This window comes from Salvelinus fontinalis, chromosome 10 (genome assembly GCF_029448725.1).
Source record: "Salvelinus fontinalis isolate EN_2023a chromosome 10, ASM2944872v1, whole genome shotgun sequence".
In the NCBI taxonomy this organism is placed as follows: domain Eukaryota; kingdom Metazoa; phylum Chordata; class Actinopteri; order Salmoniformes; family Salmonidae; genus Salvelinus; species Salvelinus fontinalis.
The window spans coordinates 1,136,920-1,156,764 of NC_074674.1; the positions used below are offsets into that span (position 1 = coordinate 1,136,920).

Here is a 19,845-nt window from a genome sequence, read left to right on the forward strand (position 1 = left end):
GTGCAGATTGGAATGGACAATACCTTGTGGCTGTGCGTGTGCCTGTCTGTGTTTGAGAGGCTGAGGTGTCACTTAATTCATTTGCAAATCCGTGTCACACTGGAGACTCGTCGACACTCGCCTACACCTCCATTGTTATAATTACAATAGCGTGGCTTTTGTTAGCGCACACGTGCCCAGGGGTTTTACTGCGGATGTGATGGATTCTACGGAAGCACCATGAGGTCCTATTTGATATACAAGTTCTTGAACCTGGGACACCGTGAGAAAGCAGGACAATGATCTGTGCCAAACTAAATTGAACCAACTACTTTCATCACTTCACTGGGTTACATTGGCCATCAGTCCGTTTCAATCGGCCTACAGATTTGTACACCCCATTATGCAATTTATCCTCCTTATGACTATCCTGACATCTTCTATGAATTCACTTTGTATTACATTTCTAACTTGTGCAGGCTACTCTACTGTATTTCAACAGTACAAGACGTGTGCCTGGAAGCCCAGGGTTCGGCTACCGGTGGCAATGAAAGGAGTACAGTCACCTCGTATTCCTATGGACTCAAAAGTCGTTCAGAGACAGAATGCCAGATTCAGTGACACAGCACAGAGAAATGCTACTGTTCTTCTTGGTTATTTACATCTGGACATTCTCTGACCTCTGGATGAAGGACAACAGCAGCTTGTTGATTAAAACAAAGACGAAACCACTTGGGGAAAAAGAGAACAGGAAAATTGACAGAATGGTGAGATTTTAACCTTTTAAGTGATTATATTCATCAGTATATCTGTAATACCTATTAGTCAATCAAAATCGATTTCAACTAAAACATGTAGGCCTATTTTGTTCTTAGCTTTTTATTGAAATTGGAATAACAATGTGTTCCTAAAATGTACCTACAGAGCTAGTCCTACCATGTAAATAGATGTAGGTTTTAGGAGCCCTTACTTTAGTACAAAGTGACTGTTTCAGACACACTGGTTTACCAGAGACACTGGTCTAATCTCCCTGGTCTGATCTCCTTTCATCTTACTCTTGTAGCTCCTCAAGCCTCAGGTGGAGAGACGTCGGAGAGAGAATGAACCACAGTCTGGAGTGCCTGAGAACCATGCTGCTGCAGGGACCACTACATAAAGTATGAAATTCACCTCTAACTTGACTCTGCTCTAAATGCAGCTCATACAGGTGTCAGCTCCTCTGAGAAGTGTAGCATGACTGTGCATTAATCTGCTCTCTTTCTCTCCAACAGGGTGTGACTCAGCGTAGAGTGGAGAAAGCTGAGATCCTGGAACACACTGTTCTCTTTCTCCAGAACACTGGAGATGGGGACAGGAAGAAAGGTGAAGATGGAGAAAAGCAACATCCCTTCCAGGATGGCTTCTCAGGCTGCCTGCAGATAGCTGCACACTTCCTGGGGCAGGAAGGGGAGGGCCTGCAGCTGGAGGCAGCACTGAACTCTCCTTTCTCTGCTCGTTTGAACAGCTATGCCTGTATGAACACCGAAGTCCCGACTAAAGCCCACTCTTCCAACTCTCTGCCCAGCACAACGTGCCACCAGTCCTCACACCTGATGAAGATACAGGAGTCCCACTACAGACAACAGCTTTGTGAAGTCTACAGGAGACATCTGTCTCATGCTCACAGAGCTCCACTCCGACATGGAGATCCCAAACCTCCCCAGCTGCCCCACAGACACGCTGCCAAAGAAGCCCAATCTCAGAACCTCCTGGCCATCCAGTCTGTGTGGCGGCCTTGGCCCTGATCTAGCACAGGAGCCTAAATTGGGATATTGAACTGTAAAACAACTCTAATATCCTATGAACTGATAACCAGGATGCCACATCCTTTGCTGCTGAGGTTGCTATGGTGTTTAAATGCATACAGTGTTGTAAACACTGGACTCAGGGACCTCATAGATTTGCAGTGATATGACAATGTTGTACTGCAAAGAATATATAAATCCGAAATATTGTACAATTTCTCTATACTTTAGTATTACAACATGTACTATGTATAAGTTGTAGTACTCTGATATCTTGTCTATTTTTGCACATTAATTTATTATGGGACTTGTTCCTATGTTTTTCCAGATATATAGACCTGTATGTTGAAATACAAATAAAACACATTCCTTTAAAAACATTGTCTCAATGGTATCTTAATCCATAATGTATTAAAATGTCAAACTTGTTTTTGGTTATTGTTGTCATCTGCTTTCTCAGCCAGACATTCAATAATTAAATGACTTATTTACCATTCAACTTACTCAAGGTGTCTAGGCACGTTCCGATGCCAGTTAAAAGTACTGCAAAGTTTTCATAGATTTTAATTTCATTCATAGCTGGCATGTGTGTGTTTAAGTCAAAGGCGCGAAGAGAGCACGTGCTTTAACACCTGTTACGTCCCGGTTAAGAAGAGCAAACCGTTCAGGGACAGCGACCTCCAATCACACTTCAAACTCCAACGAAGGTTTTTAGGGCCTTTTTGTAACCGATAGAATGCGGAATGACGGAAACAAGGAGTTTCTCTCGACTTAGAAAAATGATGTCCTCTACTTCTTGGAATATAGGAATGAATCATTAATTCACAGTATTTTGTTCAGAGGTTCATGGTAAAATATTTCATTTTCCTTAACTGAAAAAAAAGTAGTTTTTCCCCACAAAGTATATTTGATATAGGTTTTATAACAAATTATGCCTAAAACAGCAGTGTGACAGACTTGGTGTAAGGAACGTTTACAACAATAGAACAATTTACTCTTAAATATCGAGAGTAACCTATAGTCTGAAAGCAAATTCCAACGTAATTAACATTCATTAAAATTAGTAAGTCTGAGCTAATAATATTTAACAAATGTGGTTCATCCTCAGTACAATTACAATGTGTGGCAATTATAAAAAGTCTGACTTGATCCGATTAATTTAAGTCTGGGACGGAAGACATATTTCTTAGACAGGATATATATTTATCAATATCACCATATTATTCGGTTATTAGAATGTTATGTCATGGAATCTTACCTACTTCCAATAATATGATAAATTCACACTACCTTTATCAGACAAAGTACCTTTTACAGCATGTGGCTCAATATAGGCCCCAATTTTTATAAGATTAAGCTGAAATAGTTATATTGACAAGCCAAGAAAATGAGGAGATCAAAATCATATATGGTCCCTGATGTGATGCACTGGGAAATTGTCCTGAGATTTTTCCCTTGGGAAAAGATGTAGGAAAGACAGCAGTTTGTTCTTTATTACCTGTTAGAATTTGTACATCATTTAGCAAATACCGCCACCGACTATCTGGTGGAGCATTCCCAGGTTCCCAGTTCTCAAGCGCACACATTGACCTCTGAAATGTTAATTAACATAGGCTAATATAACAATATAATTAAATCAAAATAATAGTGTAATAGTCAATTGTACTAAAGCAATATTCATCCACTAACAAAGTCAGAAGCGCGTGTTGGTTCTGTGCGTAAAATGTTGTGCAGATTGGAATGGACAATACCTTGTGGCTGTGCGTGTGCCTGTCTGTGTTTGAGAGGCTGAGGTGTCACTTAATTCATTTGCAAATCCGTGTCACACTGGAGACTCGTCGACACTCGCCTACACCTCCATTGTTATAATTACAATAGCGTGGCTTTTGTTAGCGCACACGTGCCCAGGGGTTTTACTGCGGATGTGATGGATTCTACGGAAGCACCATGAGGTCCTATTTGATATACAAGTTCTTGAACCTGGGACACCGTGAGAAAGCAGGACAATGATCTGTGTCAAACTAAATTGAACCAACTACTTTCATCACTTCACTGGGTTACATTGGCCATCAGTCCGTTTCAATCGGCCTACAGATTTGTACACCCCATTATGCAATTTATCCTCCTTATGACTATCCTGACATCTTCTATGAATTCACTTTGTATTACATTTCTAACTTGTGCAGGCTACTCTACTGTATTTCAACAGTACAAGACGTGTGCCTGGAAGCCCAGGGTTCGGCTACCGGTGGCAATGAAAGGAGTACAGTCACCTCGTATTCCTATGGACTCAAAAGTCGTTCAGAGACAGAATGCCAGATTCAGTGACACAGCACAGAGAAATGCTACTGTTCTTCTTGGTTATTTACATCTGGACATTCTCTGACCTCTGGATGAAGGACAACAGCAGCTTGTTGATTAAAACAAAGACGAAACCACTTGGGGAAAAAGAGAACAGGAAAATTGACAGAATGGTGAGATTTTAACCTTTTAAGTGATTATATTCATCAGTATATCTGTAATACCTATTAGTCAATCAAAATCGATTTCAACTAAAACATGTAGGCCTATTTTGTTCTTAGCTTTTTATTGAAATTGGAATAACAATGTGTTCCTAAAATGTACCTACAGAGCTAGTCCTACCATGTAAATAGATGTAGGTTTTAGGAGCCCTTACTTTAGTACAAAGTGACTGTTTCAGACACACTGGTTTACCAGAGACACTGGTCTAATCTCCCTGGTCTGATCTCCTTTCATCTTACTCTTGTAGCTCCTCAAGCCTCAGGTGGAGAGACGTCGGAGAGAGAATGAACCACAGTCTGGAGTGCCTGAGAACCATGCTGCTGCAGGGACCACTACATAAAGTATGAAATTCACCTCTAACTTGACTCTGCTCTAAATGCAGCTCATACAGGTGTCAGCTCCTCTGAGAAGTGTAGCATGACTGTGCATTAATCTGCTCTCTTTCTCTCCAACAGGGTGTGACTCAGCGTAGAGTGGAGAAAGCTGAGATCCTGGAACACACTGTTCTCTTTCTCCAGAACACTGGAGATGGGGACAGGAAGAAAGGTGAAGATGGAGAAAAGCAACATCCCTTCCAGGATGGCTTCTCAGGCTGCCTGCAGAGAGCTGCACACTTCCTGGGGCAGGAAGGGGAGGGCCTGCAGCTGGAGGCAGCACTGAACTCTACTTTCTCTGCTCGTCTGAACAGCTATGCCTGTATGAACACCGAAGTCCCGACTAAAGCCCACTCTTCCAACTCTCAGGCAGTTAGTCTGTGTGGAGGCCTTGGCCTTGATCTAGCACGGGAGCCTAAATTGGGTTATTGAACTGTAAAACAAATGTAATATCCCATGAACTGATAACCAGGATGCCAGATCCTTTGCTGCTGAGGTTGCTGTGGATCTAATAATTTATTCAGTGTTGTGAACACTGGACTCAGGGACTCCATAGATTTGCAGTGATATGACAATGTTGTACTGCAAAGAAAATATAAATTCGAAATATTGTACAATTACACTATGCTTTAGTATTACATCATGTACTATGTATAAGTTGTTGTACTCTGATATCTTGTCTATTTTTGCACAGTAATTTATTATGGGACTTGTTCCTATGTTTTTCCAGATATATAGACCTGTATGTTGAAATACAAATAAAACACATTCCTTTAAAAACATTGTCTCAATGGTATCTTAATCCATAATGTATTAAAGTGTCAAATTTGTTTTTGGTTATTGTTGTCATCTGCTTTCTCAGCCAGACATTCAATATTTAAATGACTTATTTACCATTCAACTTACTCAAGGTGTCTAGGCACGTTCCGATGCCAGTTAAAAGTACTGCAAAGTTTTCGTAGATCTGCATTTCATTGATAGCTGGCATGTGTGTGTTTGAGTCAAAGGCGCGAAGAGACCGCGTGCTTTGACACCTCAACTTGTTAAGTCGCGTGCAAGAAAATCAAAGTGCTACGTGACAGCAACCTTCAATCACACCTCAAATTCAAAGGAAGATTTTTTGGGGCCTTTCTATAACCGGAGAGCATGCCATCTGTCGGAAACAAGGAGCTTCTCTTGACATTCTCAAATATACAAAAATTATGCATTCGTCTTCTCCTTGGGGTATTGGAACGGATCATTAATTCACAGTAATTTGTTCAGAGGTTCATGGTAGAATATTAGATTTTTCTTAACATATTTTTTTCTTCTTTCATAGGGCTATCGTATGCAGGCTTTATAACAAATTATTCCTAAACCAGCAGGGGGCCAGCCTTGGTTTCAGGAGAGTTTACAAATATTGAGCGACTTGCTGTCAAAAATCGAGACTAGCCTACTACAGTCTAAAAGCATCTTCCAATGTAATTAACATTCATAAATATTAGTAAGCCTACGCTAATAATATTTAACAAATGTGGTTCATCATCAGTATAATAACAATGTGTGCCTATTAAAAGTGGTAAAAAATAAGTAATCTGACAACATCTTATTAATTTAAGTCTGGGACAGAAGTCACATTTCTTAGACAGGATAGCTAGTTAATTTATATCACCAAATTATTCGGTTATTAGAAATGTTCTGTGATGGAATTTACATTGACATTTTGCCAACACTCATATCCACAGCGACTTACAATAGTGAGTGAATACATTTTCATATTTTTGAACACAATTCCCCCGTGAGAATCGAACCAGCAAACCTCGCATTGCGAATGCCATTCTCTATCAACTTAGCCACACGTGACCACAACATCTTCCAAAAATATTATTCATTAACTCTAACTTTATAAGACGAAGTACCATTTACAGCACGTGGCTCAATATAGTCCCCATTTTTTATAACTATTAACCTGAAATAGTTCTATTGACATGCCAAGAAAATGAGGAGACCAAATTAATCTTTGATGTGAAACGCTGGGAAATTGTCCTGCGCTTTTTCTCTTGGGAAAAGGGATTAGATAGACAACAGTTTGTTCTTCATTACCTATTATAATTTGTACATAATTTAATGAAAGCCGCCATCGACTGTCTAGTGCATTCCCAGGCTCCCAAGTTCACACGCACATGTTGACTTCCGAAATGTTAATTAACATAGGCTAATATTACAATATAAATAAATCAAAATAATATTATCTATGTAATAGTCAATTGTATTAAAGCAATATTTATCCACTAACAAGTCAGAAACGCCTGTTGAATCTGTGCGTAAAATGTTGTCACAATTGGAATGTGCAATTTATTTTGGCTGTGCGTGTGCCTGTCTGTGTTTGAGAGGCTGAGGTGTCACTTCATTCGTTTGAAAATCCGTGTCACACTGGAGACTGGTCGACTCTCGCCTACACCTCACTTGTAATAATTACAACTTTTGTTAGCGCTTTCAAACACATGCCCGCGGGTGTTACTGCGGATGTGATGGCTTGTACCCAAGCGCCATGAGGTCTTCTTTGATATACTGATTGTCAAACCTGGGAAAGCACGACAATGATCCGTGTCGAAATAATTTTAACCAACAGCTCTCTTCACTTCACTGGTTAACATTGGCCATCAGTCCGTTTCAATCGGCCTAAATTTTTACACCCCATTATACTATTTATCCTCATTATAACTATGTTGACGTCTTCTATGAATTCACTTTGTATGACATTTCTAACTTGTACAGGCTACTCTACTGTATTTCAACAGTACAAGGCACGTACCGCGAAGCTCATGGATTGGCTACCGGTGGCAATGGGAGGAGTGTAAAGTCACCTCGTATTCCTAAGGATTTAAAAGTCGTCCAGAGACAGAAATGCCATATTGAGATTCTTCTTCAGAGACACAGCACAGAGAAATACTACTGTTCTTGATTATTTACATCTGCACATTCTCTGACCTCTGGATGAATATGCTCTTAAAGCAGCTTGTTGATTAACAAAGATGAAACCACTTGAAGAAAAAGAGAACGGGAAAATTAACAGAATGGTGAGATTTTAACCTTTGAAGTGATTATATTCATCAGTATATCTGTAATACCTATTAGTCAATCAAAATCGATTTGAACTGAAACATGTAGGCCTATTTTGATCTTAGCTTGTTGACTGATATTGTAATAACAATGTGTTCCTAAAATGTACCTAAGGAGCTAGTCCTACCATGTAAATAGATTTAGGTTTTAGGAGCCCTTACTTTAGTACAAAGTGACTGTTTCAGAAACACTGGTTTAGCAGAGACACTGGTCTAATCTCCCTGGTCTGATCTCCTTTCATCTTCCTCTTGTAGCTCCTCAAGCCTCAGGTGGAGAGACGTCGGAGAGAGAGATTGAACCACAGTCTGGAGAGCCTGAGAACCCTGCTGCTGCAGGGACCACTACATAAAGTATGAAATTCACCTCTAACTTGACTCTGCTCTAAATGCAGCTCATACAGGTGTCAGCTCCTCTGAGAAGTGTAGCATGACTGTGCATTAATCTGCACTCTCTTTCTCTCCAACAGGGTGTGACTCAGCGTAGAGTGGAGAAAGCTGAGATCCTGGAACACACTGTTCTCTTTCTCCAGAACACTGGAGATGGGGACAGGAAGAAAGGTGAAGATGGAGAAAAGCAACATCCCTTCCAGGATGGCTTCTCAGGCTGCCTGCAGAGAGCTGCACACTTCCTGGGGCAGGAAGGGGAGGGCCTGCAGCTGGAGGCAGCACTGAACTCTCCTTTCTCTGCTCGTCTGAACAGCTATGCCTGTATGAACACCGAAGTTCCGGCTAAAGCCCACTCTTCCAACTCTCTGCCCAGCACAACGTGCCACCAGTCCTCACACCTGATGAAGATACAGGAGTCCCACTACAGACAACAGCTTTGTGAAGTCTACAGGAGACATCTGTCTCATGCTCACAGAGCTTCACTCCGACATGGAGATCCCAAACCTCCCCAGCTGCCCCACAGACACGCTGCCAAAGAAGCCCAATCTCAGAACCTCCTGGCCATCCAGTCTGTGTGGCGGCCTTGGCCCTGATCTAGCACAGGAGCCTAAATTGGGATATTGAACTGTAAAACAACTCCAATATCCTATGAACTGATAACCAGGATGCCACATCCTTTGCTGCTGAGGTTGCTATTGTGTTTAAATGCATACAGTGTTGTAAACACTGGACTCAGGGACTCCGTAGATTTGCAGTGATATGACAGTGTTGTACTGCAAAGCAAATATAAATTCTAAATATTGTACGACTTCTCTATACTGTAGTATTATAACATGTACTATGTATAACTTGTTTTATTCTGATATCTTGTCATTTTGCACATTAATTTATTCTGGGACTTGTTCCTATGTTTTTCAGATAGGCCTGTATGTTGAAATACAAATAAAAAACATTCCTTTAAAAACATTGTCTCAATGGTATCTTAATCCGTAATGTATAGCAGTATAACCTGTGTTTTTAGTTATGCTTATCATCTGCTAATGTAGTGGCACTTTCCAGCACGATCCAGCACGTTCCGATGCCAGTTAAAAGTATTGCAAAGTTATCATAGATCTGCATTTCATTGATAGTTGGCACGTGTGTGTTTAGGTCAAAGGTGCGTAGAGACCACGCGCTTTGAAACCTCATGTTGTACGGACCCGGGCATGAACATCAAAGTGCTACGTGACAGCAATCTTCAATCACACCTCAAATTCAACGGAAGATTTTTGGGGCCTTTCTATAACCCGAGAGGATGCCATCTACCGGAAACAAGGAGCTTCTCTTGACATTCTCAAATATACAAAAATGATGTCCTCGTCTCGTTGGGTTATTGAAAAGGATAATTCATTCACAGTCATATGTTCAGAGGTTAATGAGACAATATTAGCTTTTCTTAACAGATTTGTTTTATTTCATAGAGCTATGGTATGTAGGCTTTATAACAAATGATTCCTTAACCAGCAGGGGGAAATCCTTGGTTTAAGGAGAGTTTACATATATTGATCGATTTACTCTCAAATATCAAAACTAGCCTAAAAGCAACTTCCAACGTAATTAACATTCATTAATATTAGTAAGTCTAAGATAGAAATGTTTAACAAATGTGGTTCATCATCAGTACACTTACAATGTGTGGTTATTAAATTTGCTCTGATGAGATCCAATGAATTTATGAGTGGGATAATGGTTGGGTTAATAGAAATGTTCTGTGAGGAAACTTCCAAAGTTCAGTCATCTAGCAGACGCTCTTATCCACAGCGACGTACAGTAGTGAGTACATTCATATTTGCTCATACTGGTCTGCGGTGAGAATCGACCAAACAACACCCGCATTGCAGCTGCCATTCTCTACCAACTGAGCCACACGTGACCACAATCACTGACAATAATACTATTAAATCACATTAATTTTATCAGACGAAGTACCTTTTACAGCATGTGGCTCAATATAGGCCCCATTTTTTTATAATGATTATCCTGAAATAGTTCTATTGACATGCCAAGAAAATGGGGAGATCAAAATCATATATGGTCCCTGATGTGATACACTGGGAAATTGTCCTGAGATTTTTCCCTTGGGAAAAGATGTAGGAAAGACAGCAGTTTGTTCTTTATTACCTGTTAGAATTTGTACATCATTTAGCAAATAACGCCACCGACTGTCTGGTGGAGCATTCCCAGGTTCCCAGTTCTCACCGGCACATATCGACATCTGAAATGTTAATTAACATAGGCTAATATAACAATATAATTCAATCTAAATAATAGTATCTACAGTATATCACAAAAGTGAGTACACCCCTCACATTTTTGTAAATATTTGAGTATATCTTTTCATGTGACAACACTGAAGAAATGACACTTTGCTACAATGTAAAGTAGTGAGTGTACAGCTTGTATAACAGCATAAATTTGCTGTCCCCTCAAAATAACTCAACACACAGGCATTAATGTCTAAACCGCTGGCAACAAAAGTGAGTACACCCCTAAGTGAAAATGTCCAAATTGGGCCCAAAGTGTCAATATTTTGTGTGGCCACCATCATTTTCCAGCACTGCCTTAACCCTCTTGGGCATGGAGTTCACCAGAGCTTCACAGGTTTCCACTGGAGTCCTCTTCCACTCCTCCATGACGACATCACGGAGCTGGTGGATGTTAGAGACCTTGCATTCCTCCACCTTCCGTTTGAGGATGCCCCACAGATGCTCAATAGGGTTTAGGTCTGGAGACATGCTTGGCCAGTCCATCACCTTTACCCTCAGCTTCTTTAGCAAGGCAGTGGTCGTCTTGGAGGTGTGTTTGGGGTCGTTATCATGTTGGAATACTGCCCTGCGGCCCAGTCTCCGAAGGGAGGGGATCATACTCTGCTTCAGTATGTCACAATACATGTTGGCATTCAAGGTTCCCTCAATGAACTGTAGCTCCCCAGTGACGGCAGCACTCATGCAGCCCCAGACCATGACACTCCCACCACCATGCTTGACTGTAGGCAAGACACACTTGTCTTTGTACTCCTCACCTGGTTGCCGCCACACACCATCTGAACCAAATAAGTTTATCTTGGTCTCATCAGACCACAGGACATGGTTCCAGTAATCCATGTCCTTAGTCTGCTTGTCTTCAGCAAACTGTTTGCGGGCTTTCTTGTGCATCATTTTTAGAAGAGGCTTCCTTCTGGGACGACAGCCATGCAGACCAATTTGATGCAGTATACGGCGTATGGTCTGAGCACTCACAGGCTGACCCCCCACCCCTTCAACCTCTGCAGCAATGCTGGCAGCAATCATACGTCTATTTCCCAAAGACAACCTCTGGATATGACGCTGAGCACGTGCACTCAACTTCTTTGTTCGACCATGGCGAGGCCTGTTCTGAGTGGAACCTGTCCAGTTAAATCGCTGTATGGTCTTGGCCACCGTGCTGCAGCTCAGTTTCAGAGTCTTGGCAATCTTATAGCCGAGGCCATCTTTATGTAGAGCAACAATTATTTTTTTCAGATCCTCAGAGAGTTCTTTGCCATGAGGTGCCATGTTGAACTTCCAGTGGCCAGTCAGTATGAGGGAGTGTGAGAGCGATGACACCAAATTTAACACACCTGCTCCCCATTCATACCTGAGACCTTGTAACACTAACGAGTCACATGACACCGGGGAGGGAAAATGGCTAATTGGGCCCAATTTGGACATTTTCACTTAGGGGTGTACTCACTTTTGTTGCCAGCGGTTTAGACATTAATGCCTCTGTGTTGAGTTATTTTGAGGGGACAGCAAATTCACACTGTTATTCAAGCTGTACACTCACTACTTTACATTGTAGCAAAGTGTCATTTCTTCAGTGTTGTCACATGAAAAGATATACTCAAATATTTACAAAAATGTGAGGGGTGTACTCACTTTTGTGATATACTGTATGTAATAGTGAATTGTATTAAAGCAACATTCATCTACGAGCGACAGGTAGCCTAGTGGTTAGAGCGTTGGGCCGATAACCGGAAGGTTGATGGATTGAATTCCCGAACTGACTAGGTACAAATCTGTCGTTCTGAACAAGGCATTTACTCCCCTATAGGTTGTCATTGTAAATAAGAAATTATTTTTTAACTGACTTGCCGTGTTAAATAAAGGTTATATTTTTAAAAAACAAAGTAAAAAACACGTGTTGGGTCTGTGCGTAAAATTCTGTGGCAACTGGAATGGGTAGTACCTTTTGGCTATGCGTGTGTGCCTGTCCGTGTTTGAGAGGCTGAGGTGTCACTTAATTCATTTGTAAATCGTCACACTGGAGACTGGTCGACTCTCGCCTACACCTCTTGTAATTACAATACGCGTGCCATTTGTTAGCGCTTTCGAACACATGCCCACGGGTGTTACTGCGGATGTGATGGCTTATACCGAAGTGCCATGAGGTCCTCTTTGATACATAAGTTGTTGAACGTGGGACAGCATCCGAAAGGAAGACAATGAGCTATGTCGAAATAATTTCAACCAACTGCTCTCTTCACTTCATTCACTGTGTTATATTGGCTATCAGCCTGTTTCAATCGGCCTACAGATTTTTACACCCCATTATACTATTTATCCTCCTTATGACTATCTTGACTTCCACGAATTCACTTTGTATGACATTTCTAACTTGCACAGGCTACTCTATTGTATTTCAACAGTACAAGGCGCAGGGAAGCTCAGGGATTGGCTACCGGCGGCAATGGGAGGAGTACAAAGTCACCTCGTATTCCTATGGACTTAAAAGTCGTTCAGAGACAGAATGCCAGATTCAGTGACACAGCACAGAGAAATACTACTGTTCTTCTTGATTATTTACATCTGGACATTCTCTGACCTCTTGAAAAATACACTATTTAAGGACATCAGTAGCTTGTTGATTAACAGTAGCAGTAGCTTGTTGATTAACAAAGATGAAACCACTTGGGGGAACAGAGAACAGGAAAACTGACAGAAAGGTAAAATTTGAACCTTTGAAGTGATTATATACATCAGTATATCTGTAATACCTATTAGTCAATAAAAATCGATTTTAACTAAAACATGTAGACCTTTTTTGTTCTTAGCTTTATCTCAGGTTGTTGACAGATATTGGAAAAACAGTGTGCTCCTAAAATGAACCTATGGAGAAAGTCCAACCATGTAAATTATATTTAGCCCATACTGTAGTACAAAGTGACTGTTTCAGACACACTGGTTTAGCAGAGACACTGGTCTAATCTTCCTGGTCTGATCTCCTTTCATCTTCCTCTTGTAGCTCCTCAAGCCTCAGGTGGAGAGATGTCGGAGAGAGAGATTGAACCACAGTCTGGAGAGTCTGAGAACCCTGCTGCTGCAGGGACCACTACATCAAGTATGAAGTTCACCTCTAACTTGACTCTGCTCTAAATGCAGCTCCTACAGGTGTCAGCTCCTCTGAGAAGTGTAGCATGACTGTGCATTAATCTGCTCTCTTTCTCTCCAACAGGGTGTGACTCAGCGTAGAGTGGAGAAAGCTGAGATCCTGGAACACACTGTTCTCTTTCTCCAGAACACTGGAGATGGGGACAGGAAGAAAGGTGAAGATGGAGAAAAGCAACATCCCTTCCAGGATGGCTTCTCAGGCTGCCTGCAGAGAGCTGCACACTTCCTGGGGCAGGAAGGGGAGGGCCTGCAGCTGGAGGCAGCACTGAACTCTCCTTTCTCTGCTCGTTTGAACAGCTATGCCTGTATGAACACCGAAGTTCCGGCTAAAGCCCACTCTTCCAACTCTCTGCCCAGCACAACGTGCCACCAGTCCTCACACCTGATGAAGATACAGGAGTCCCACTACAGACAACAGCTTTGTGAAGTCTACAGGAGACATCTGTCTCATGCTCACAGAGCTCCACTCCGACATGGAGATCCCAAACCTCCCCAGCTGCCCCACAGACACGCTGCCAAAGAAGCCCAATCTCAGAACCTCCTGGCCAGCCAGTCTGTGTGGCGGCCTTGGCCCTGATCTAGCAGAGGAGCCTGATTTGGGATATTGAACTGTAAAGCAACTGTAATATCCTATGAACTGATAACCAGGATGCCACATCCTTTGCTGCTGAGGTTGCTATGGTGTTTAAATGCATACAGTGTTGTAAACACTGGACTCAGGGACCTCATAGATTTGCAGTGATATGACAATGTTGTACTGCAAAGAAAATATCAATATTGTACAATTTCTCTATACTTTAGTATTACAACATGTACTAGGTATAAGTTGTAGTACTCTGATATCTTGTCTATTTTTGCACATTAACTTATTATGGGACTTGTTCCTATGTTTTTCCAGATATATAGACCTGTATGTTGAAATACAAATAAAACACATTCCTTTAAAAACATTGTCTCAATGGTATCTTAATCCATAATGTATTAAAGTGTCAAATTTGTTTTTGGTTATTGTTGTCATCTGCTTTCTCAGCCAGACATTCAATAATTAAATGACTTATTTACCATTCAACTTACTTAAGGTGTCTAGGCACGTTCCGATGCCAGTTAAAAGTACTGCAATGTTTTCATAGATTTTCATTTCATTGATAGCTGGCATGTGTGTGTTTAAGTCAAAGGTGCGAAGAGACCGCGCGCTTTAACACCTGTTACGTCCCGGTTAAGAAGAGCAAAGGGTTCAGCGACAGCGACCTCCAATCACACTTCAAACTCAAACAAAGGTTTTTAGGGACGTTTTATAACCGATAGAATGCGGAATGACGGAAACAAGGAGTTTCTCTCGACTTAGAAAAATGATGTCCTCCTTCTCCTTCTTCTTTGTCACGCTCGTCGTAAAGATGAGACCAAGGCTCAGCGTGAGTAGAGTTCCACATATTTTTAATCAACTGAAACTCACCAAACAAAACAACCAACCAAACGAACGAACGAACGAACGAACGAACGAACGAACGAACGAACGAACGAACGAACGAACGAACGAACGAACGAACGAACGAACGAACGAACGAACGAACCGTGACGCTACAGGTGCGCGTGCACTCAGGCTACTTAATGTAGACAAGATCCCACAACACAAACGAGGAAATGGCTACCTAAATATGATCCCCAATCAGAGACAACGTTAAACAGCTGTCTCGGATTGGGAACCATATCAGGCCAACATAGACATACAAACCCCCTAGACATACGAAACTCTAGACATACAAAAACCCTAGACATACAAAAATCTAGACATACAAAAATTCTAGACATTCAAAAACCCTAGACATACAAAAACCCTAGACATACAAAAACCCTAGACATACAAAAACCCTAGACATACAAAAACCCTAGACATACAAAACTAGCTTACCCACCCTAGTCACACCCTGACCTAACCAAAATATATAGAAAAACATAGATATCTAAGGTCAGGGCGTGACATTCTTGGAATATAGGAATGAATCATTCATTCACAGTATTTTGTTCAGAGGTTCATGGTAAAATATTTCATTTTCCTTAACTGAAAAAAACGTTATTTTTTCTCCAAAGTATATTTTATATAGGCTTATTAACAAATTATGCCTAAAACAGCAGTGTGACAGCCTTGGTGTAAGTAACGTTTACAACTATAGAACGATTTACTCTCAAAAATCGAGAGTAACCTATAGTCTGAAAGCAAATTCCAACGTAATTAACATTCATTAAAATTAGTAAGTCTGAGCTAATAATATTTAACAAATGTGGTTCATCATCAGTACAATTACAATGTGTGGCAATTATAAAAAGTCTGACTTGATCCGATTAATTTAAGTCTGGGACGGAAGACATATTTCTTAGACAGGATATATATTTATCAATATCACCATATTATTCGGTTATTAGAATGTTATGTGATGGAATCTTACCTACTTCCAATAATATTATAAATTCACACTACCTTTATCAGACAAAGTACCTTTTACAGCATGTGGCTCAATATAGGCCCCATTTTTTATAAGATTAACCTGAAATAGTTATATTGACAAGCCAAGAAAATGAGGAGACCAAAATCATATATGGTCCCTGATGTGATACACTGGGAAATTGTCCTGAGATTTTTCCCTTGGGAAAATATGTAGGAAAGACAGCAGTTTGTTCTTTATTACCTGTTAGAATTTGTACATCATTTAGCAAATACCGCCACCGACTATCTGGTGGAGCATTCCCAGGTTCCCAGTTCTCACGCGCACACATTGACCTAAGTTAATTAACATAGGCTAATATAACAATATAATTAAATCAAAATAATAGTGTAATAGTCAATTGTACTAAAGCAATATTCATCCACTAACAAAGTCAGAAGCGCGTGTTGGTTCTGTGCGTAAAATGTTGTGCAGATTGGAATGGACAATACCTTGTGGCTGTGCGTGTGCCTGTCTGTGTTTGAGAGGCTGAGGTGTCACTTAATTCATTTGCAAATCCGTGTCACACTGGAGACTCGTCGACACTCGCCTACACCTCCATTGTTATAATTACAATACGCGTGGCTTTTGTTAGCGCACACGTGCCCGGGGGTGTTACTGCGGATGTGATGGATTCTACGGAAGCACCATGAGGTCCTATTTGATATACAAGTCGTTAAACCTGGGACACCGTGAGAAAGCAGGACAATGATCTGTGTCAAACTAACTTGAACCAACTACTTTCATCACTTCACTGGGTTACATTGGCCATCAGTCCGTTTCAATCGGCCTACAGATTTGTACACCCCATTATGCAATTTATCCTCCTTATGACTATCCTGACATCTTCTATGAATTCACTTTGTATTACATTTCTAACTTGTGCAGGCTACTCTATTGTATTTAAACAGTACAAGACGTGTGCCGGGAAGCTCAGGGTTCGGCTACCGGTGGCAATGGGAGGAGTGTAAAGTCACCTCCTATTCCTATGTACTTAAAAGTCGTTCAGAGACAGAATGCCAGATTCAGTGACACAGCACAGAGAAATACTACTGTTCTTCTTGATTATTTGCATCTGGACATTCTCTGACCTCTGGATGAAGGACAGCAGCAGCTTGTTGATTAACAAAGACGAAACTACTTGGGGAAAAAGAGAACAGGAAAATTGACAGAATGGTGAGATTTTAACCTTTTAAGTGATTATATTCATCAGTATATCTGTAATACATATTAGTCAATCAAAATCGATTTCAACTAAAACATGTAGGCCTATTTTATTCTTAGCTTTTTATTGAAATTGGAATAACAATGTGTTCCTAAAATGTACCTACAGAGCTAGTCCTACCATGTAAATAGATGTAGGTTTTAGGAGCCCTTACTTTAGTACAAAGTGACTGTTTCAGACACACTGGTTTAGCAGAGACACTGGTCTAATCTCCCTGGTCTGATCTCCTTTCATCTTACTCTTGTAGCTCCTCAAGCCTCAGGTGGAGAGACGTCGGAGAGAGAATGAACCACAGTCTGGAGTGCCTGAGAACCCTGCTGCTGCAGGGACCACTACATAAAGTATGAAATTCACCTCTAACTTGACTCTGCTCTAAATGCAGCTCCTACAGGTGTCAGCTCCTCTGAGAAGTGTAGCATGACTGTGCATTAATCTGCTCTCTTTCTCTCCAACAGGGTGTGACTCAGCGTAGAGTGGAGAAAGCTGAGATCCTGGAACACACTGTTCTCTTTCTCCAGAACACTGGAGATGGGGACAGGAAGAAAGGTGAAGATGGAGAAAAGCAACATCCCTTCCAGGATGGCTTCTCAGGCTGCCTGCAGATAGCTGCACACTTCCTGGGGCAGGAAGGGGAGGGCCTGCAGCTGGAGGCAGCACTGAACTCTCCTTTCTCTGCTCGTTTGAACAGCTATGCCTGTATGAACACCGAAGTTCCGGCTAAAGCCCACTCTTCCAACTCTCTGCCCAGCACAACGTGCCACCAGTCCTCACACCTGATGAAGATACAGGAGTCCCACTACAGACAACAGCTTTGTGAAGTCTACAGGAGACATCTGTCTCATGCTCACAGAGCTCCACTCCGACATGGAGATCCCAAACCTCCCCAGCTGCCCCACAGACACGCTGCCAAAGAAGCCCAATCTCAGAACCTTCCAGCCAGCCAGTCTGTGTGGAGGCCTTGGCCCTGATCTAGCACAAGAGCAAATGTACATTCTGTAAATATTACACAATTACTGTGACTCCACCATCACAATATGTACTATGTATAAGTTATATTATTCTGTCATATTTATCTAGTCTATTTTGCACATTAACTTATTCTTAGAGTATTTTCCTATTATATTACAAAATAAAAAACATTCCTTGAATAAATATTTACCAGTATGTCAGTTTGTTTTATTGATGTTCAACAGAAAAACTTGGACCTACGGTGCAACTTAAAATGCTATAATCTTGTTATCTTCATATGGTCACATATGTTGAAGAAGTAAGTCTAGTTGAATTTTTTTATGCTTTATTTAATTACTGCATGTCAGTTAATGGACAAATTGTTTTTTACAATGACGGCCTACACCGGCAAAACCAGGAAGACGCTAGGCCCTATGGGCCGCAATCGCCCGGTTTTATTACAGCCTGGAATCGAACCAGGGTGTCTGTAGTGACTTCACTAGCACTGAGATCTAGTGCCTTTGACCAATCCGCCACTCCGGAGCCAGAAGAAAGAAAGGCCTAACTTAGTCTCATTAAGTTGTGTTGATTTGCCTCCGATGCTTTCACAGTTAAATTCAGTCATACTCACAATGAAGGCTTAGGTAAGATATTCGAAACATTTTAGGCCATTTTAAGTTGCACCGTAGGTCTAGGTGGAGTTGCTGGCAAAATGGCACGCGTCCACAGACGTTAAGTGTTTAATTGCCACGCGTTCTGACATTTATTTGGCTGTTGTGAGAAAATTCAAAGGGTAAATTCAAAGGATTCAGGGTGCAGACGCTTTTTATTTTTGCACCTAGTCCTATAGGTGAAATGATAATTTGCAAGCTCATGTAACTTGGAGTCGCGGACCTGTCCCCATCATGGTCCCAAGACAATACAACAACGACAGGTAATGTAGGATGCATTTGGCCTTCTTATTTGTTGTCTGTCAAGGGATGTTTTAACTTGTTTGGTACAGGAGGGGCAATCTCTCATGGAGTTATAGGTAACTGGTCCCATGGTACATAGGTGACGCGTCGCGTAATGAATTTACCTTAACCTGTGGCAGTGTCTTATTTTAAAAGTTGAAATAGTTGAAATATTTGCCTAACAAATGTTTGCCGGATTTTCTGCTCTCAGCTTATTGTTATAGGTTCGCGCAAATATTTATGTGGGTAGGCCTATTAGGTCATTGGTAGCCTATAGCCTAGTTCTAGGGCTAACCTTGAAAATCGATATGCATACTATTGACTTATTGACTAAAGATATGGGAACAAATGGAAATAGTAACGTCGCCAAATCGTACACTTGTGACATGAAGGTGAGAAGTGTCTCTGGATTGGATTTGCTTTGATGTCCCCCTCCACGCTGCTGTAGACTAGAGCTAACAGGTGGTTGAGCCAAGGGTGAGCTTTGCATCGTAAAGTCAACACCTTTTTCAGTCGGAATTTTGACCAGAACGTGACCTGAATAAATCATCGTTTCTCGCCTGAGATTCGTGTTTCCATGGCAATGAGCGGCTTTGATCTCCGGAAGAAGGCCACTGAGACCTAGGTGAGTAGAAGTTGCTTTG

At 41.3% G+C, this 19,845-nt stretch overlaps 2 protein-coding genes and 3 pseudogenes across 2 annotated transcripts; all 5 read left to right on the forward strand.

The window, feature by feature from the left end:
• The first annotated feature begins 665 nt into the window (after positions 1-665).
• LOC129863142 (transcription factor HES-7.1-like) lies at positions 666-1,763 on the forward strand (annotated as a pseudogene).
• Positions 1,764-4,156: 2,393 nt separating this feature from the next.
• On the forward strand, positions 4,157-5,092 carry LOC129863143 (transcription factor HES-7.1-like; annotated as a pseudogene).
• A 2,582-nt stretch (positions 5,093-7,674) lies between these two features.
• Positions 7,675-8,741, forward strand: LOC129863144 (transcription factor HES-7.1-like). Its single transcript, XM_055935080.1, has 3 exons — positions 7,675-7,719; positions 8,017-8,112; positions 8,229-8,741. Exons 1-3 carry the CDS (start codon positions 7,675-7,677, stop codon positions 8,739-8,741), a joined length of 654 nt encoding a protein of 217 aa, XP_055791055.1.
• Positions 8,742-13,105: 4,364 nt separating this feature from the next.
• On the forward strand, positions 13,106-14,172 carry LOC129863145 (transcription factor HES-7.1-like). The gene is made up of 3 exons (XM_055935081.1): positions 13,106-13,150; positions 13,450-13,545; positions 13,660-14,172. The coding sequence occupies exons 1-3, from the start codon at positions 13,106-13,108 to the stop codon at positions 14,170-14,172; spliced, it is 654 nt and encodes a 217-aa protein (XP_055791056.1).
• A 772-nt stretch (positions 14,173-14,944) lies between these two features.
• Positions 14,945-18,268, forward strand: LOC129863146 (transcription factor HES-7.1-like; annotated as a pseudogene).
• The last annotated feature ends 1,577 nt before the right edge of the window (positions 18,269-19,845 follow it).

Coding starts and splice junctions, on each gene's coding strand:
- LOC129863144 (XM_055935080.1), top strand. CDS start 7,675: ATGAAACCACTTGAAGAAAAAGAGAACGGGAAAATTAACAGAATG. Junction 7,720..8,016: donor ACGGGAAAATTAACAGAATG/GTGAGATTTTAA, acceptor TTCCTCTTGTAG/CTCCTCAAGCCTCAGGTGGA. Junction 8,113..8,228: donor TGCAGGGACCACTACATAAA/GTATGAAATTCA, acceptor TCTCTCCAACAG/GGTGTGACTCAGCGTAGAGT.
- LOC129863145 (XM_055935081.1), top strand. CDS start 13,106: ATGAAACCACTTGGGGGAACAGAGAACAGGAAAACTGACAGAAAG. Junction 13,151..13,449: donor ACAGGAAAACTGACAGAAAG/GTAAAATTTGAA, acceptor TTCCTCTTGTAG/CTCCTCAAGCCTCAGGTGGA. Junction 13,546..13,659: donor TGCAGGGACCACTACATCAA/GTATGAAGTTCA, acceptor TCTCTCCAACAG/GGTGTGACTCAGCGTAGAGT.